We start from the raw sequence: 19381 nt of genomic DNA, 5'->3' as shown, positions 1-19381 counted from the left end.
GACTGCTTTTTTGTATGTGTGAAAGCTGGTGTGTGCATTCGTGTGTGTGTTTGTGTGTGACATGTACCATCGCTCTGAGAGGGTGCTTAGAGAGGCTGGTTATCACAAGCAGATTTCCCATTTTAGAAACTATCAAAATCCTCCCCTAATTTCTGGTTCACCTCTTGCTTTCCTTGTTGACATCGATCCAACATATTACTTCCTCTGGTTGAATTCGAAGGGCATATGATATACGGATGTGCCTAAAGTAAAGAATAACACCCCTTCCAACCCTCCCAGCAATTAACACAGAACAATGGGCACATTCAACAGCCAGTTTCCTTATCACTACCCTTCCAGGAAGCCCCACCAAACAATGGGCACACCCACAAACCAATTGCCCTTTCACCACACCCCCTCCAGCCTAGAAATAGCAGCTCTCCAGCAGCCCTGGCCCCACTCAATGCAAAGCAGCCAAGAAGGTCAGAGTGCCTGCTCTGGCTGCAACGCCACTGAGGATATTCTCCGCAGCTGAGAACGAAACGTCTGGAAGGAAAACTTTCTCCAGTAGAACACGGCACTTGAGCCCGAAAGATTCTACAAACCCTAATGATGTTACCAGCCGTGAAAACCTGAAACCTTTGAAAATAACTGAAGAGTTACTGTTTCCTTTAGGAAGCTTGTTGTCTTTGTTCTCTGCTGTGTGCCACTTGCAATATCTTGACACATTACCAAGAAGTCCCCAACAGGAAAGCTCATTCGTATTTGAATTTCCTTCCCTCCCTCTTCTCATTATATAGGATTGCCCTCCTCCATACTTCAGTAACAACCAGAGATTGGCGGGGCTCCAGCCTGGAACTCAGCGTCTGGAGAGCACGGCTGAAAATTCTGGCACTGTACAGGTGGGAGAAGACCTCTAATGATGGGGTAGAGCGTTTGTAAGAAAAGCTTGACATGTGTGGGAAGCTAAAAAAAGCACAAGAGAGAGGGTAGAAGTAAGGAGGGTTCATGTGGATGGAACTGATCACACGGTCTACAGTGTTATTAATCAACTATATGTTTGCGGTCAAAGTTCAGCATGCTGTCCCTCTACACTACACTACCTTATCTTGGGACTGCTGAGACTTAGGCTGCTCACGGATACTTTACAGTGCAGGCCATTAGACTGTTTTACAAAATGGAGCACTGCATTTCAAAACATTGGATGCCTTATTAGCCCTATGGGATGCGGAATGGTATGGTGTAGCCCCATCTCATCAGATCTCTAAGCAATGTCGGTACGTGGATGGGGGACCACCAGGGAAGACTCTGCAGAGGAAGGCACTGGCAAGCCCCTTCTGGTTCTCACTTGCCTTGCAGGCCTCTTGCTGAGGTCACCATAAGTCAGTTGCAACTTAGTGGAACATATGCATGTGCCCCTACAACTAGAGGTTTTAATAGAGTGTTAATCTACTTGATAGTCAGTCTATTTGATAGAAACTGGTTCTGTGAAAAACATCAGGAATGGCTTTGCTCTCTTCCAGTCTGGTGAGTGGCGAGATGGAATAAAGTAGTCGCACTGCCTTCCAGGTGGTGCACATTGGGTAGAAGTAGGTGTGTTTCTTCCTGTTTAGTACAAAAATTCCCCATGCAAAAATTGGAATTATTCTGGGAGGCTACAAAAAAAGCATGTGTAGTTAGTTGCTTATTTTGCTAGTGCCACAGCTAACATTAGGAGGGAGTTGGTAATGGCTCGCAAGCAATTAGGTTTAATTTTACTGCATGTGTAGGTTTCAAGTTTTTTATTGCTGCACATTAACTGGTGTTTAACTTGACAATTGATGTACATCGAGCCACAAGGAACAGTTGTTCTTAGACTGAACCTCTTCAGACTTTTTTTTGGGGGGGGGGGGGACAGCATGTTTAAAGGCCCGTACCTAGGGTTGCCAAGTCCAATTAAAGAAAAATCTGGGGACTTTGGGGGCGGAGCCAGGAGACTTTGGGGGTGGAGCCAGGAGACACTGGGGGTGGAGCCAGGAACAAGGGTGTGACAAGCATAATTGAACTCCAAGGGAGTTCTGGCCATCACATTTAAAGGGACAGCTCACCTTTTTAAATGCCTTTCTTCCATAGGAAATAATGAAGGATAGGGGCACCATCTTTTGGGGCTCATAGAATTGGACCCTCTGGTCCAATCGTTTTGAAACTTGGGGGGTATTTTGGGGAGAGGCACTAGATGCTATACTAAAAATCTGGTGCCTCTTCCTCAAAAAATAGCCCCCCCAGAGCCCCCAATACCCACGGATCAATTCCCTATTATTCCCTATGGGAATCATTCTCCATAGGGAATAATAGAGTGCCCAGTAGACATTTCCCTCCCCCCTCACGCTTTCTAAAGGGGGGGAGGGCCTCCATACAAGGGAATCCCCCTCCCTGCCCCCTCCCTCTCTCACACACACACACACACAAATACTTACTTGGTCTTCTTCCGGAGAACTGTGCCTGCTGTGAAAACGAAAGCAAAGAAGGGAGGGGCCGTTCTCCGAAGCCCTTCCTGTTTCCTCCTTCCTGCCCAGCCTTAAAGGGACAGGGATTTTACAAACTGCTCAGGAGCTCTACAACAGGAGCTCTATAGGTATGTTCTCCCCCCCTCCACACCCCCCCCCCCCCGGTTCTCAATTTTTGAAGACCGGGAGATTAAGCTGGGAACCCAGAAGTCTCCCGCTAAAGCGGGGGGATTGGGACCCCTACCCGTACCCCAGAGTCGGAAACAACTGGTGCTTGCACAGGGAACTACCTTTACGTGGGGAAGAATTCCCTGTGCATAGAAAACATGTATGTCAGGTAGAAAGGAGGCTAGCCTGTAACGGGGCAGAGGAGCATCCAAATATATGGTTCCCCTAATCTATAGTCTTATATTGTACAATCCAAAAGTAGTGTAGAAGAGGATTCTGCCACATGTATAGATTGGCTCTCCCTTATTTATTTGTATGCATTTTTCTTTGGATGTTCAGAATTCCTTATTAAAATGTGATAGCAAATAGCTCATATGTGTAAATTACATGGTTTAGCAATGCTCTCACTTCCCCAGATGGCTCTTCTCCGCAGGGAAAATCATAACTGTTCCTGGTGCAGAGAGGAACAGCATGACTCTGACGGAGACACGGCTCCTACCTCTGTTTTCAGATGGGAAGAGGGCAGCATGTGCATGCACACTTTGAACAGCTAGGGCTGCCATAAACATGAGGGGGAGGAATTTCAGTCCAGCTGGTTTGTTAAGAACATAAAAACATAAGAGAAGCCATGTTGGATCAGGCCAATGGCCCATCCAGTCCAACACTCTGTGTCACTCAGTGGCCAAAAAAATTATATATACACACACACACACTGTGGCTAATAGCCACTGATTGACCTCTGCTCCATATTTTTATCTAACCCCCTCTTGAAGCTGGCTATGCTTGCAGCCGCCGCCACCTCCTGTGGCAGTGAATTCCACATGTTAATCACCCTTTGGGTGAAGAAGTACTTCCTTTTATCTGTTCTAACCCGACTGCTCAGCAAGTTCATCGAATGCTCACGAGTTCTTGTACTGTGAGAAAGAGAGAAAAGTACTTCTTTCTCTACTTTCTCCATCCCGTGCATTATCTTGTAAACCTCTATCATGTCGCCCCGCAGTCGACGTTTCTCCAAGCTAAAGAGCCCCAAGCGTTTTAACCTTTCTTCACAGGGAAAGTGTTCCAACCCTTTAATCATTCTAGTTGCCCTTTTCTGGACTTTTCCCAATGCTATAATATCCTTTTTTGAGGTGCAGTGACCAGAATTGCACACAGTATTCCAAATGTTGTAAGGGAATGGCCTGGCAGCAAAAACCCCCAACAACCTTCTTTAAAGAAATCAGCAAAACAAAACAAAAACAGCTCTCTAGGGGCTCTCCATTTGGGAGACAGGGCTCTTTAACCTACCTGAGGGTCCCAGCCTATTCTAATCCAGCATGCTAATCGCTACACCACACTAGTTCTCTGGATGGCCTTGTAAGGTACCTTCAGTGCTCTTTACATATTTGTTAGCCAGGTGAGTTTGTATACTCAGGATCTAGAACTGTCTAAAGCAGCTTTTGAAATTGAGGGGGTAGGAGGATAACCCTCATATTGGCTTTGACCTTGAACTACCTCAGTCTCTGGATGTGCCATAAACATTAATCCAGTGTGGCTGCAATGCTTAGTGGGATTATACTCATTGAAAGCAAAGCTTCTTGTAAACCCATCCAGCTAAGCAATATGACTGTCATGGAACAAGGAAGTGACCTTAGTTTGTGTATCCAGGGAGACGAACTCTTCTGTGTTGGACCCCCCAGCAGCTATCAGCTGCCTCCATGGGAACAGCCACGCCTGCCAAGCTACGAGAGTGTGCGGAAGAAAGATCGGCAGCGGGAAATCCACCAGATGATTGCTGAAAGGTTTGGTTTGTGGGCAGAAGTCTCTCAAGAGGTGAGAAACCTTCACCAAAGCTCTTTGACTGTTCAGGCATCGCCCTGCATCACGTAAATGTACAGAATTGTTCTATTTGTAGGGTTCATTTGTATAGCTTGTGTGTAGCACTCCTTGTTGTGATATTGTAGGACTCTGCTCTCTCTCTCTCTCTCTTCAATTGCTTTTTTATCTCTTGGAAAAGGGACGTGATGTACCAGGAGGCTCCAGAGCTTGTTTACATTCCTTATGGTTAATGATTCATGGAGTATCTTTGGAAAGGTAGCATTTCTTCTGTCTTCCACAAGGAACTGAAGCAGACGTAGGGGGCAACCATGGGTCAAGTGCTTGCCTGTATATTCCGTCATGCCAATTCTCTGTGTGAATGGGCTGAACTTGTGTGGCAAGTGTGTTTATACAAGAAAGAGCATGGGTGGACGAGGGTCACATCTTTTTACCCATATCTGCCATCACATCCCTTTCAACCTTACAGTATGAGTTCAGTCCAAATGGGCAGATTCCCATCAGGATCCGGACTAGGGTTGCCAAGTCCAATTCAAGAAATATCTGGGGACTTTGGGGGTGGAGCCAGGAGACTTTGGGGCGGAGCCAGGAGCAACGCTGTGACAAGCATAATTGAACTCCAAGGGAGTTCTGGCCATCGCGTTTAAAGGGACAGCACACCTTTTAAAATGTCTTCCTTCCATAGGAAATAAAGAAGGATAGGGGCACCTTCTTTTGGGGCTCATAGAATTGGACCCCCTGGTCCAATCGTTTTGAAACTTGGGGGGTACTTTGGAAAGAGCCACTAGATATTACACTAAAAATTTGGTGCTTCTACCTCAAAAAACAGCCCCCCCCCAGAGCCTCCAAAACCTCCAGATCAATTCCCCATTATACCCTATGAGAATCGATCTCCACATAGGGAGTAATGAAGTGCTCAGCAGACGTCCCCCCCCCCCATTTCTGGTGACTCTGAAGCGAGGGATTGGCCTCACTACTCACAAGTTGCTGCCAATTTCTTCAAATTAACACAGACACACCATCCCAAGAGGAAGCCTTTCAATCGGAGACTGAAGCCTCCAGAGGTGAAAAAGCACATGGTCCTCTGGGGGCGGGGCTTTCCCCCCGCCGGCCAGCTGACGGGGGGCGGGAAGGAGCCTGGGAAAGCAGAAGAACACCCGCTGGGACCTGGGGATTTGCAAACCTAATCCAGACAGAGATTAAGATTAAGAGATCTGGGAATCATTTCAACTACCTTTTATTCAGCTCTTGCCTTCTGCCAATTATTCCAACACATTAAGGCTGCAGGCCAAAGAAGACTTACATGGAAGAAAGTCTAATAGAACTTATGACGCTGCCTTATATTGTCTAGCTAGCCTGATCTTGTTGAGACTGTGGACACTTTGGGAGTTTTTAGGACAAAGAATGGGTTCCACCACAAAATGGCTGCTATCTAGGGCTGATCCTTCCGAAATTTGAGAGGGTGCAGGCTAAGCATCCATCTGCAATGTAGACAACTGTTTGTGAATGGGTGTTTCCTACTTCCTGGGTTCTTTTGAAGCACCTCTTGCTCCAGAGAAGTGGCGGCAAGCTAGGACTGGCTCTTTGCTTTGGGAAAGGAACATTTTGTCAAAGAAGCAACTGGGTGTGAGGAAAGAAGAAGATATTGGATTTATATCCCGCCCTCCACTCCAAAGAGTCTCAGAGCGGCTCACAATCTCCTTTACCTTCCTCCCCCACAACAAACACCCTGTGAGGTGGGTGGGGCTGGAGAGGGCTGTCACAGCAGCTGCCTTTTCAAGGACAACCTCTGTCAGAGCTATGGCTGACCCAAGGCCATGCTAGCAGGTGCAAGTGAAGGAGTGGGGAATCAAACCCGGTTCTCCCAGATAAGAAGAAGATATTGGATTTATATCCCGCCCTCCACTCCGAAGAGTCTCAGAGCGGCTCACAATCTCCTTTCCCTTCCTCCCCCACAAGAGGCACCCTGTGAGGTGGGTGGGGCTGGAGAGGGCTCTCACAGCAGCTGCCCTTTCAAGGACAACCTCTGCCAGAGCTATGGCTGACCCAAGGCCATGCTAGCAGGTGCAAGTGGAGGAGTGGGGAATCAAACCCGGTTCTCCCAGATAAGAGTCCGCACACTTAACCACTACACCAAACCAGCTCTCCTGCACCAAAGCCACTGATGGGTACCTTAGTGCCTATGTTAGGGAGTATCACTGAACTTTATCCATGTCATCTACTCTGAACAGCAGCAGCTTTGCAAGGTCCCAAGCCCAAGGCCTCTCCCAGCCCTTCTACCTAAAATATGCTTAATTGAAGGCACCAAGAATGGAGCCAAGGAACATCGGCATGCAAAACCTGTTTTCCACCATTGAGCTATGAGCATTGTTCCCTTGCAAACATACAGTAATGAACAAGGAGCTGTTCACATGCAACTTCCTTTAACGCATGTCTCTGGTTACTTCATTGTTGTCTATAGTACCAACCCAAACTGGGGAGAAAGTGCAGCAAAAACTTAGAATAATCTTGCCCTAAACTGGATAGCCCAGGCAAGCCTGATCTCATCAGATTTCAAAGGATAATCAGGGCTGGCTGACAAATACTTGGACGGGAGACCTCTGTGAAATACCAGCAGTCATATGAAGCTGCCTTATACTGAATCAGACCCTTGGTCCATCAAAGTCAGTATTGTCTTCGCAGGAGGTGGGGCCAGACTTTATTCAGCCACCTTTCTGAATATCCTCCACGCTCCCAGTAAGGGTCAGCCACCAGGGGTCACCATGACTTCCAGGTGCACACACATTGGGCGTTTTCGCACTCACCTTCAGCCGGCGCGACCCCCCTCTTCACCGCGCAGGATTTGCGCGGATTTCGCACGTAAAGCCACGGAGCAGCCGGAAGAGCTGGAAACTCCCGGCGCTTTTGCGGCGCAAACGTAAACCGCCAAAAAGCAGTTTCCGTTTGCGCGGCTTTTGCGCCGGGAGTTTCCGGCTCTTTTGGCTGCTCCGAGGCTTTAAGTGCGAAATCCGCGCAGATCCTGCGCGGTGAAGAGGGGCGTCGCCCCGGCTGAAGGTGAGTGCGAAAACGCTCATTGAAAAAATACAAAAAATACCAAAACACGCCCAAAACTCCACGAGTAATCATAATTTCCTCTATGCTGAGTTCTCTTTGCCCCCTTCAGGAGAGCAGACGTGTTGATATGCAGTAGAAGTGCTTGATTCAAATGAGACCAAAAGGATTTTCAGGGTCCGAAGTTTCAAGAGTCAAAGTGCCCTTCTTCAGATAAAAGTGGGAATGGTGATCTCTTATATTGCCGTCAGAAGGTGGGAGGGGAAATTAATAGAGCGACAGCACAATCCCGTGCAGGCTAACTCAGAAGTAGGTCCTACTGTATTCAACAGGGCTTACTCTCAGGCAAGCATGCACGGAGTGCACTGAAAGGCATTTGTGTGCTTCTCTGTTTGAGTGTCTTGCTGTGGTTGAGCTCAGTTTGTTTTGCGCCACAGCTTGCTCACCAAGCCCTGAATGTACACACAGTTTTTGGATACCTTATTGCTTATTGCTTGCGGAAAATGTGGTTAGGGTTGTAACACGTGAGCCTATCAACATTACAAATTTAAACTAGCTGCCTTCTAAGGAAGGGAATAGTTATTCTATTAGGTGACTAGGAATCTTGAATCTCCAGCATTTTCAACAAGTTGCATCTTTTGGAGTCCAGAATCTGAGTGACGCTGGAAAGAGAGAGAGAGAAATCTTTGTTTCGGATACATGAAACTAGCACAAGGGAGAAAACATTGCTTCCAGGGTTCCATTCATCCCTCTATTGTTTCTGTTCACAGATCCTGCAGGTTTTCATAGTGCTTCAGAAATCAGCAAAATCTCTTTGACCAGAAACAATAATGAGGGGGAAAAAGAACGTGGTGTCTACTATACAGGAAACTGTTTCTACCAAACCAGTTCTTTCAGTTCTCAAAACCCATAGTCATAGCTTGAACTGAATCCTATTCCAAACACATTTAAATTGGGAAGGGAAAGTAGTATTGTTAGCTGCCCCTGAGTCGTTCTTATATGATGAGAAAGATGGGGTTGAAAAGGTTTAAGTCAGTCAATGGCAGAACCAAATCATTTTTTCAAATGGATGTTGACATCTTGGGCAGTCACTGTCACAGCAGAATACTGGAACTTCTCAATTAAAAATTAAAAATGTTTTAATACATGAATGAATTAAAATACTCTGTGCAAAGGCCCTGTAAGGTCTGTGCAAGAATGCCAGTCTTTCCAGCCTCCTCCTTGCCCAAACAGTTCCTTCTGGCTATGGGGAAGTTTATTCCTAGGGTCATGGGACCTGTGTGGGGTAATAGCCATGCAAGTCAGAAAGCCACTGTGGGAAGGAAGTGATGTAGTTCCCTCCTTCCTCTTTCATCAGCAAAACTCCACACATACAAGACACAGAAGGGAGCAATTTTGTCCTCTTCCCCTCCCCACCCCAGGTTCCTCCACACAGGTTTGAGAACCTCAGGAATAAACTTGCCCTTGGGACAGAAGAGACGCTGGGGAAGCTGGACAGATGGAAGATGGGCAACTACCAGTACCTTCTCCTGATGGCTCATGGGATCCAGTTTCCTAACAGCACAATCATATGCACAGTTACTCCTGACTCCAGCCCATTGAAATCATAGGACTGCATTGTTACTGGACTTGGCTGCAATGCAGTCTGTTGGGGCCAGGACCAAAATATGGAAAGCATTAAAATATTCAGATTGTTCAGTTGATTCTGATGGCCTAGTCCTATAGTCAGCGTATCAAGAAGTAATTACTGCAGTGCAAGTCAGCACTCTTAAGCTTTATGTACAAGTTTCTATTGGGCACTTTATTGCTTTCCCACAGATAGGCGAACCCTCATAACAGCCCACGACCTAGATAAGAGGAGGCCTGGAGTGGAAAAGCAGGAGCACGTGTTGGGAGGGAGTCCATGTTATAGTTTCGGATTTCAAGTCTTTGTACTCAGATTACACACCTGCCCTCATGCATGGCAGTAAGAGTAATGCCCTCTCACCCCCAATTCTCAGATTCATTTTCATGGGCCTCTGAAGCCTGAGAGATGTCTGGAGAAAGGAAGGGCTTGACAGATGACTGATATGAATGCTCTGGCCAGAGAGCTTACCCTAGGAAGATAAGGGATAAGCCCCTAGGATAGGACCAGCTATTGAGATTCCTTAATTAAAGGCCCAGAGAGGAGTTCCCCCCCCCATCCCTGCTCCTATAAATAGATAATGCTGGACACTTTTACCTGGCCAAAATCAATTCAGCCCCAAATAGGGAAAGGGCAGCTAAGGAGTATTTTAAGTTGTGTGCATTTCATAAATGTATGTTTTAAAACAATAGATATATGCTCACTGTCCTGTTACTACCCTTCCATATGCTAGTTGAACATTCCCTAGCACAAATTCAGACATGGCCTAATGTAGCGTTGCCAATCCCCAGTTGGAAACCAAGGAAACCACAGTGTATAGATTGCTAAGACCAGGAAACCACTGTTTAATAACAGTCTTATATCTTCATATTATATTTTATCTGTGTTATTCAAACAATTTCACACTAAAATATATTTTACCATTCAAATTGAACCTATATACTATACTATACTATACTATACTATACTATACTATACTATACTATACTATACTATACTATACTATACTATATCTTTGAAACATATTATTTGTATACATACAAATTGCCACTATACAGAGTCACTCAATATCAGAAGCAACAATTCAACTAGTCCATCAAATCTTAAAAGTGATAGTCCATTTATCCAATGCGGAAACATCATACTGGTTTTTCCACCTGCTAATGTGCTGCAAAAATCCTGTACTGAAGTCTGCAGATGATGACCAGATCAGAACTTGACGCATAGTTAGGCAGTAAGACTTCTGTTCAACAGGTGCGGCTACATGATTCCTGGGTAAAGTTTGTGTTTCATAGACCACTTCCTCTGGCTGCAAACTTACACCGGAACTAAAAAAATTAACAATCCGTTACTATTAAAACTGAAAAAATGAAATTATAACAATATTTCAAAACCACATTATAGCTATGAAAAACAATGGACGAGTTGAATTCTTGCTTCTGATATTGAGGAACTCTGTATAGTGGCAATTTGCATGTATACAAGCAATATTTTTCAAAGATATAGTATACATTGGTTAAATTTGAATGGTAAAAATATATTTAGTGTGAAATTGTTTGAATAACGTAGATAAAATATAATATGAAGATATGAGTGTTATTACACAGTGGTTTCCTGGTCTTAGCAATCTTCATTTGGGGGCAGGGTTTAGTGGCCCTCCCCCCGCTTCAGGGTCATCAGAAAGCGGGGATGGGTAGGGAAATGTCTGATGGTCACTACATTATACCCCGTGGAAACTGATTTCCATAGGGTATAATGAAGAATTGATCTGTTGGTATCTGGGGCTCTGGGGGGGGGGCTATTTTTTGAGGCCAAGGCATATTTTCAGTATAGTATCTGGTGCCTCTCCCCAAAATATCCCCTAAGTTTCAAAAAGGTTGAACCAGGTGGTGAGTTTCTATGAGCCTCAAAAGAAGGTGCCGCATATCCTTCATTATTCCAAATGGAGGGAGGGCATTTAAAAGGCATGCGGTCCCTTTAAATGTGACAGCCAGAACTCCCTTTGCAGTTCAGTTGTGCTTCTCACACCCTTGCTTCTGGCTCCACCCCCAAAGTCCCCAGGTATTTATTGAGTTAGACCTGGCAACCCTACCTAACAATGAGCCAATCTTGAACTGTCCATTTGAGTAGATCTCCTTCCCACCCACCCCCCACCCCCCATAATTTTAACCCTGTATGTCCTCGGCTTTATAAAAACTTACTTTTAACTTTAGAGGCCCATAGACCTAGGCATGTTGTCCCCAAGTAACTGTGGCCTGCTATGTTAAGAGTTGTTTGGAGAACATCAGATCTTATCTCAAAGCTCTGGTGACCTAGGTGGGTGACAGGGATCCTGCCCTTTCCTAGCTGCATAGAAGATGGAACTTGAGCAGATGAGCTGATGCAGCTTTCCCCATCCCTTCCTTAGAAACGACACCTGAATAAAGTCCCTTTCCTACACAATAGTTAGATGAAGATATTGAAGATATTGGATTTATATCCTGCCCTCCACTCCGAAGAGTCTCAGAGCGGCTCACAATCTCCTTTCCCTTCCTCCCCCACAACAGACACCCTGTGAGGTAGATGAAGATATTGGATTTATATCCCGCCCTTCAATCCAAAGAGTCTCAGAGCGGCTCACAATCTCCTTTCCCTTCCTCCCCCACAACAGACACCCTGTGAGGTAGATGAAGATATTGGATTTATATCCCGCCCTCCACTCCGAAGAATCTCAGAGCGGTTCACAATCTCCTTTACCTTCCTCCCCCACAACAGACACCCTGTGAGGTAGATGAAGATATTGGATTTATATCCCGCCCTCCACTCCGAAGAGTCTCAGAGCGGCTCACAATCTCCTTTCCCTTCCTCCCCCCCCACAACAGACACCCTGTGAGGTAGATGAAGATATTGGATTTATAACCCGCCCTCCACTCCGAAGAGTCTCAGAGCGGCTCACAATCTCCTTTCCCTTCCTCCCCCACAACAGACACCCTGTGAGGTGGGTGGGGCTGGAGAGGGCTCTCCCAGCAGCTGCCCTTTCAAGGACAACCTCTGCCAGAGCTATGGCTGACCCAAGTCCATGCTAGCAGGTGCAAGTGGAGGAGTGGGGAATCAAACCCGGTTCTCCCAGATAAGAGTCCACACACTTAAGCACTACACCAAACTGGCTCTCCAGTTAAAAAGTACAGGGAGCCCAGCCATCTTGCTGTTTGGTTTGGAGTACCTGCCTGTTGTCCCAGTTCCACTTCCATTTCTGTTATTTCTGCTTGATGATCTTTGAAGTATCCCCCAGCCCAATAATTCTCTGATTAATCAGATGGCAAATCAAGACAGAACGGGCAAAGGTTTATTATACTGGAAGCTCTTCCGAGTTTTATTGCACAACATCAAGGGTCAGCACATAAAATCAGAAGCAGTCGCTAAAACAAGAACGGTCAGCAAATGAAACCTAAAGAGATTATACGACTCCTTAAAGCTATTTTTGAGAAGTTACATCATAACACTGTGATAGGTTTGCCTGAGCATATCTACAGTGTACTTTTTCTTGAATTGGATGAAGCTGCCTTATACTGAATCAGTACATTGGTCCATCAGAGTCAGTATTGTCTACTTAGACAGGCAGTGGCTTTCCCAGATCTGAGATGGAGGTCATTCATATCTCTTAACTACTCAATTTTGTAAAATAGAGGTGCCAGGGATTAAACCTGGGTCCTCCTGCATGACAAGCAGATGCTCTACCAATAAGCCAGGGCCCCTCGCCAAACTGATCCAGCAGAGGGTTTCTGTGGACAGAAGGATGTCCACCTGCAGAGCTCAAGGGTCCCCTGTCTCCCAGGAGCAGTGTTTGGGGGGCATCTTGGGCTGCAGTTTGGAGGGGGAAGACAGTTACATCCTTAGTCTGGAGATCCTTTGAATGGTGGAAATGCTGTGGTGGATCCAAGTCAGTGAATGGTGGAAATGCTGTGGTGGATCCAAGTCTGTGCAGCCACTGCAAATTTAGCAGTTCCACGAGTGACCTCCTTTTCTAGATTTGACAAGAGTTTAAAAAGTTAGACAAATCACCATCATAATGCATATTGGCTAACAAATTCACCCTACTTAAGCTCATCGTGTATACACATACAATGGCATAGATTTTCCAATACTGGAGCGTCACAGGTGCATAAACGTTCAATCAGAGTTCTCCAATAGTGCTGCTCTAATGTCCTTCTGTGAACCCAATCAACCCATCACACCAGGTGCCAGTTTTGCGTTCGGAATTCAAACAAGCTGCATCACAGGCCAATAAGAGATAGTGAGGTAAATGAGTTAATGGAACCACAATAGCATTTAATCTTTAACTCTTTACAAAAGACAGCCACTTTTTTCCTTTTTTTTATCTGCATGTGAGCATTCTCTACTGTACCATTCCCAGGGAAACACACAAAACTGAGGCTCTGGCCACTAGTACATCCCCCCTCCGCCCCCCGGCCCGGTGGTGGCTGTAGGAAAAACTGCTGCCAAGCAGAGGAATTGGTTCTAGCCATATTAATAATCACCCAGTTCAGACAGGAACAAGCTTCCAACGAAAGTTAGGACAATTTGCAGACCGCAGGGAGGGGAAAATACGTGATGGGAATGATTTCTCCTTCCATTCACTGGCAATGCTTTTCCAGCAGTGTTTCCAACTAGGAAAAATAGAAGCTAGTTTAAAAGAAGAACACAGACACGTGGCCATTTTGTGCACTATGCGGCAAGCCCAGCTTTGCTACGAGGTGTGTATGCAGCAAGAAACGGCTGCAATATCTGGCTCTGATAGATGTACCTGTATGGTACACACTTGTCACTTTACATTTCTAGGTGCACTAATTTTTAAATAACCTCCAGGTTGGGCAATTCCTGGAGTTTTCCAGAAGGAGCCTGGTGGGGCGGGGTTTGGGAAGGGGAGGGACCTCAGCAAGGTATAATATCAAAGAGTCCATGTTCCAAAGCAGCCATGTTCTCCAGGGAAACTGATCCCTGTTGTCTGGAGATCAGTTGTAATGCTGGGAAACCTCCAAGCCCCACCTGGAGCTTAGCAACACTAGTTATCCAAGAAGACCTGGAGTTGGTCCACTACTGCTGCCTCAATCACTTTGCCTAGGAAGGGTATATGAGGGACTATTGACCACATCATTTTTATATGGTTGGTTTTACAACAGTGGATGGATAAGGGAATATGGGATTAATCTTTGATTAAGGGAATATGCCCTGATTTAGTGACTGATATATGAAGAAGAAGATGATGATGATGATATTGGATTTATATCCCGCCCTCCACTCCAAAGAGTCTCAGAGCGGCTCACAATCTCCTTTCCCTTCCTCCCCCACAACAGACAGCCTGTGAGGTGGGTGGGGCTGAGAGGGCTCTCACAGCAGCTTCCCTTTCAAGGACAGAGTCTCAGAGCGGCCTACAATCTCCTTTACCTTCCTCCCCCACAACAGACACCCTGTGAGGTGGGTGGGGCTGGAGAGGGCTCTCACAGCAGCTGCCCCTTCAAGGACAACCTCTGCCAGAGCTATGGCTGACCCAAGGCCATTCCAGCAGGTGCAAGTGGAGGAGTGGGGAATCAGACCTGGTTCTCCCAGATAAGAAGAAGATGATGTTGGATTTATATCCCACCCTCCACTCCGAAGAGTCTCAGAGCGGCTCACAATCTCCTTTCCCTTCCTCCCCCACAACAGACACCCTGTGAGGTAGGTGGGGCTGGAGAGGGCTCTCACAGCAGCTGCCCTTTCAAGGACAACCTCTGCCAGAGTTATGGCTGACCCAAGGCCATTCCAGCAGGTGCAAGTGGAGGAGTGGGGAATCAAACCCGGTTCTCCCAGATAAGAGTCCGCACACTTAACCACTACACCAAACCGGAGTAGTGGTTAAGTGTTAACCAGTTACTAAGGGCTTGTTTATGTGATCCTTTCATGACTTTAGCAGCCAGGATGGGCAAGGATCCAGAGCATGAGTAGTGTCCTTCACACATCCCAGGATCTTGTCTACTTCCATCACAGAAACTGGGTCAAAATGGTTCATAAACATCCAGTGGGAGGGGCTTTCATTTCAGCATCCCCATCTAGACAGCCCAGTTGCTCCCAGTAAGGTCTGCTGTGGTGCAGGGCTCCTTTTAAATGCACACCTGGCTAGGTTCAGGTCACGCCTTTTTACATACCAGGATCAAGAAGCAAAAAGCATGGAAGGCATTCAGTAAAAAATACAGCAGCCAGTAGTTGATCAAACCAATATTTTAAATTAATAATTACAAAAAAAAAAAAGATTCACAAGAGCAAGTTCTGGGAGAGCAACTACCAAAAATCTAATGAACTCCCTGCTACTTACAACCTCTCTTGATTCAGTGAAATTTTATTTCATTACATTCTGGAATTGTCCTCATCAAAGGAAGCCCCTGGGGAAGATTTGGTGTTAGGATTGCCAGTCCCCAGGTCTGGGCGGAGGATCCCCCAGTTTTTCAGGCTTCTCCCCACTGCCAGCCAGCTGGCCGGCAGGGAGAAGCCCCGCCCCAACAACCACCATGTGCCTTCAAACCTCCGCAGGCTTAGAAGAGGTTTGTAACTGTTTGTGTTTCTGAATGTGTGTGTGTCTTTAAATCTTGGCAGGAAGGCTGCAGGGGGGTGGGATGAAGAGACAACCATTTTGCTCTCAGTTCCTCTGTTTGAGGAAAACTCCACCCTGTAGGCTGTTCTTTCATTTTCCTATTAGTCTGAAAAAGTTGGTGGAAATACAGCAGATGGTTATATTCAGTAATGTGAGTGAATTACCCCAGTGAGATCACAAAAGTTTGTGCTTGCTGTGTTTATTTTGGCTGTTTTGTGAGAGTGTGTGGGTTCACTTTCATTTAGTGGAAGTTTAGCTGCTGGGGGATGAGAAAATGAAGTCTCTGTTCAGGGAAACTGCACTGCTGTATTGTTATTTATTTTAGGGAATGGGAAAGTCTCCCAACTCCACCCCCAAAGTCCCCAGATATTTTCTGAGTTGGACCTGGCAACTTGGTGTCCCCTTGAAGTATATAACTTAATGCCCACTGGTTGTGCCCAATATTAATAAGACTCTTTCTGAAACTGATAACAACTGCTTACTGGAAACAAAATTATTATCTATCCAAATTTATTAAAAGGGTAATAGACAAGATCCTGCTATCACTCAATCAGACTTTTGGATGTATCATATAAGTTATGTATTTGTCATCTTTTAGCCAAGTTATTTATTTATTTGATTTATATCCCGCCCTCCTTGCCAAGGTAGGCTCAGGGCGGCTCACAAATTTGAGGTCACACAGTTACATTGTGTGACCAAATAAAATAAAACAATAAAAACATAAAAACAATTTCTAAAAACATCTACTTATGCTGGTATCAAGGTTTCAGACAGCGATCTGAATGGTGGTTAGCCATTCTCAGAGCTCCTAGGATCGCGATAACATAAAGAGGTAGACCATCGGTGATGTTTCTATGGGCCAATCCTGCTGCTGCAGATGTTATCATTATAAAAATGTATGGCGGAAAAGTGCTGTTTTGCAGGCCCTGCGGGACTGTGATAGCTCTCGCAGGGCCCTGATCTCATCCGGCAGCTCATTCCACCAGCTAGGGGCAGCAACGGAAAAGGCCCTGACTCTTGTTGATTTGAGCCTCGCTTCTCTGATGCTGGGGACTGTCAGCAGGTTTTGAGACCCGGACCGAAGTGCTCGCTGGGGCATATGCAGGGAAAGGCGGTCCCTAAGGTATTCAGGACCCTGGCCATATAGGGCTTTAACATTAGAAGACTAGAAAGAATGAACCATATTATTTTTTAAAGCCAGAACAAGCCGGTTTCATAAGGGACAATAGCACAATTGATCAGTACATTGAGGACACTGAGGAAGAAATTTTAATGCAAGAAAAATTAAAATTTCTCTCATTTTAAAAATGACCTAATAATTCTCTCGAGAACACATTTGCAAGTGTATATTTCCAGATCATGCCTTCTACCTACCTTTTTGGCAGATTTCATAAAATCTCTGTAGAGCAATGGCTTTGCTCGTACCGTTATGTTCATGTCAAGATATGAAGCACTATGTTTAGATCGCCCACCTTTTGGAATTATAAGAAGTAAACTTCTTAGATAAAAATATGGAGCAGAGGTCCATCAGTGGCTATTAGCCACAGTGTGTGTGTGTGTGTGTATATATATATATATATATATATATATTTGGCCGCTGTGTGACACAGAATGTTGGACTGGATGGGCCATTGGCCTGATCCAACATGGCTTCTCTTATGTTCTTATGAGACACAGAGCGTTGGACTGGAGGGGCCATTGGCCTGATCCAACATGGCTTCTCTTATGTTCTTATGTGACACAGAGTGTTGGACTGGATGGGCCATTGGCCTGATCCAACATGGCTTCTCTTATGTTCTTATGAGACACAGAGCGTTGGACTGGAGGGGCCATTGGCCTGATCCAACATGGCTTCTCTTATGTTCTTATGTGACACAGAATGTTGGACTGGATGGGCCATTGGCCTGATCTAACATGGCTTCTCTTATGTTCTTAAACTTTTGGGTCAGTTTGTTATTAACTTCTTAGGCTCTGACGAGTACATTACCTTTTTTACAGGCAGATGCACTCCCTTACGTTACTTTTTTTTCAAAATGGCTACTTTTATGTTTTTTTTATTTATTAAAATCAGAAAGTTCATATCCTCTGCTTCATAAGGTATTTATTTAAATTGTAGCCTTCACTTTTAAGCAGCGATGAGTACTGGGTACATTTTAAATAATGATTAAATGGAATCTATAGATTATATCTGTATCTCAAGTGTGTTGTAACGCTGTTTGCTCATTCTCATGCATGTCTCTGTCTGATGTTTATGTTATGACCTATGGTTATAACATTGACTTCATTCTCATCAAAGGACCATCCGTGTCAGCAAATGACACCCACCCCATGCTCAGCTCCCCACCGCTGTATATCTGAACAAAGCATTGGCAAAAGCAATGTTATAATCACTCATGGGTCATGTCTGAGGAGGCTAATAGACTCCATTTCCTTTCTTTCCCCACAGTTACCACCTCCCTATGAACAGGCCTTGAGGTATCCCGCAGCGTTATCAGGAACTGGAGCAGGTTCAGAGTTGTCAGCCAGACAGAGCTTGCCTGACATGCTCCAAGCCTCGCCCACATTCCAGCCTCACAGAAACACTTCCGTATAGGCTGGGTCAGTCCCCTCAACCGCCTCTGGGACAGCACGAAGCATTTGCTTTGTGGGTTTCCGTCCCACAATGCACTCTGCTAAACCCTTTTCCCAGTGCAACAGTAGCTGAAAGGAAGTGCTCGGTCTAGAACATTCCAGACAAAGTCAGCCAAGTTCTTTGCTAGCACTGAGAATGAACAACGCAAGATCTCTCTGGAACCGAGCCTGAAAATTGCTATGTAATGGAAGAAATGACTTGAAGAATAGAATCTCTTCTTTTTTGAGGGATGAGAGGTTGGGGAAACCGCTATCTGGAATGGTCTAGATCCAGGGAGCCCTGCCACCCAGTATAGAAAACTGGACCTTAAGGATGCTTTCCTGCCCTAGAAATAAATGAGCCAAGTACATATGCTTCAGGAACTTCTGCTCCTGTGGGAGTGATATATTAAACAAAGCCAGTCAGAAGATTACTATGTCCTTTTAAACAGACAAAGTTTCCTAACCAAAGAACATCCTTGGAGGACACACAGGGAGCATCTATGAGCTAAAAAGGCACCTCTGTGAAACCCCCCCAAGAACTGCCAAACCTTCGAAGTATTAAACCTCAAAAGGACAGCATTTCCATTGTCTTTTGGGTTGAACTCTTGATAAGTGACTTGGAGCTTTGAGTGACGGAATGAATGTATCTTGCCCGACAACTGTCTCAATCAACTCAGCCTTATCCCTTGGACAAATTCCAGTGGGATTCTCCTCCACTTCCTACCCACCCCCACGATGCTGCAGGACAGTTTTGCAAGTCCAAACAAGATAGATGGTTTAACAACGGGTAGGATCTGTGTCCTGTGCAGCAAACTTTTCTGCAGTAGGTATTTGCGACAGATGGGCAAATAGAGTTAACAGCCCAAGCTTTAGACCATACCCTATAGCTGAGAAATGTTTATGTGCAAAGAAAAGAGGAGACTCCTCCCCTGGAGGAAGATGGTGACGGACATCTTTGTTGATCCTGCCTAAACGTTTGTCCATTGGAGCGCAGACAATCTTGTAAAGTATAACTTTTGATTTTTGTTAATAGAGGTCTTT

General features: G+C 45.5%; 1 protein-coding gene across 4 annotated transcripts in view; it reads left to right on the top strand.

The window, feature by feature from the left end:
- The window catches only part of LOC132581320 (uncharacterized), a 37938-nt gene extending 18874 nt beyond the window's left edge, over positions 1 to 19064 (top strand). Inside the window, exons 3-5 of one of the 4 annotated variants that reach the window (XM_060252510.1) lie at positions 780 to 881; positions 4281 to 4445; positions 18174 to 19064. In XM_060252510.1, the coding sequence (XP_060108493.1) occupies positions 780 to 881; positions 4281 to 4445; positions 18174 to 18320 (414 nt within the window). In that variant the 3' untranslated portion in view covers positions 18321 to 19064. Of the gene's footprint in view, positions 1 to 779; positions 882 to 4280; positions 4446 to 8269; positions 8353 to 18173 lie in introns of those variants that run through there. The other 3 variants (XM_060252511.1, XM_060252512.1, XM_060252513.1) reach the window with 3 other exon arrangements.
- The last annotated feature ends 317 nt before the right edge of the window (positions 19065 to 19381 follow it).

Source organism: Heteronotia binoei, chromosome 13 (assembly GCF_032191835.1).
Source record: "Heteronotia binoei isolate CCM8104 ecotype False Entrance Well chromosome 13, APGP_CSIRO_Hbin_v1, whole genome shotgun sequence".
NCBI classification, from domain to species: Eukaryota; Metazoa; Chordata; class Lepidosauria; order Squamata; family Gekkonidae; genus Heteronotia; species Heteronotia binoei.
Note: the sequence above shows the minus strand (reverse complement) of the source record. Positions and strands in the feature narration are given on the sequence as shown.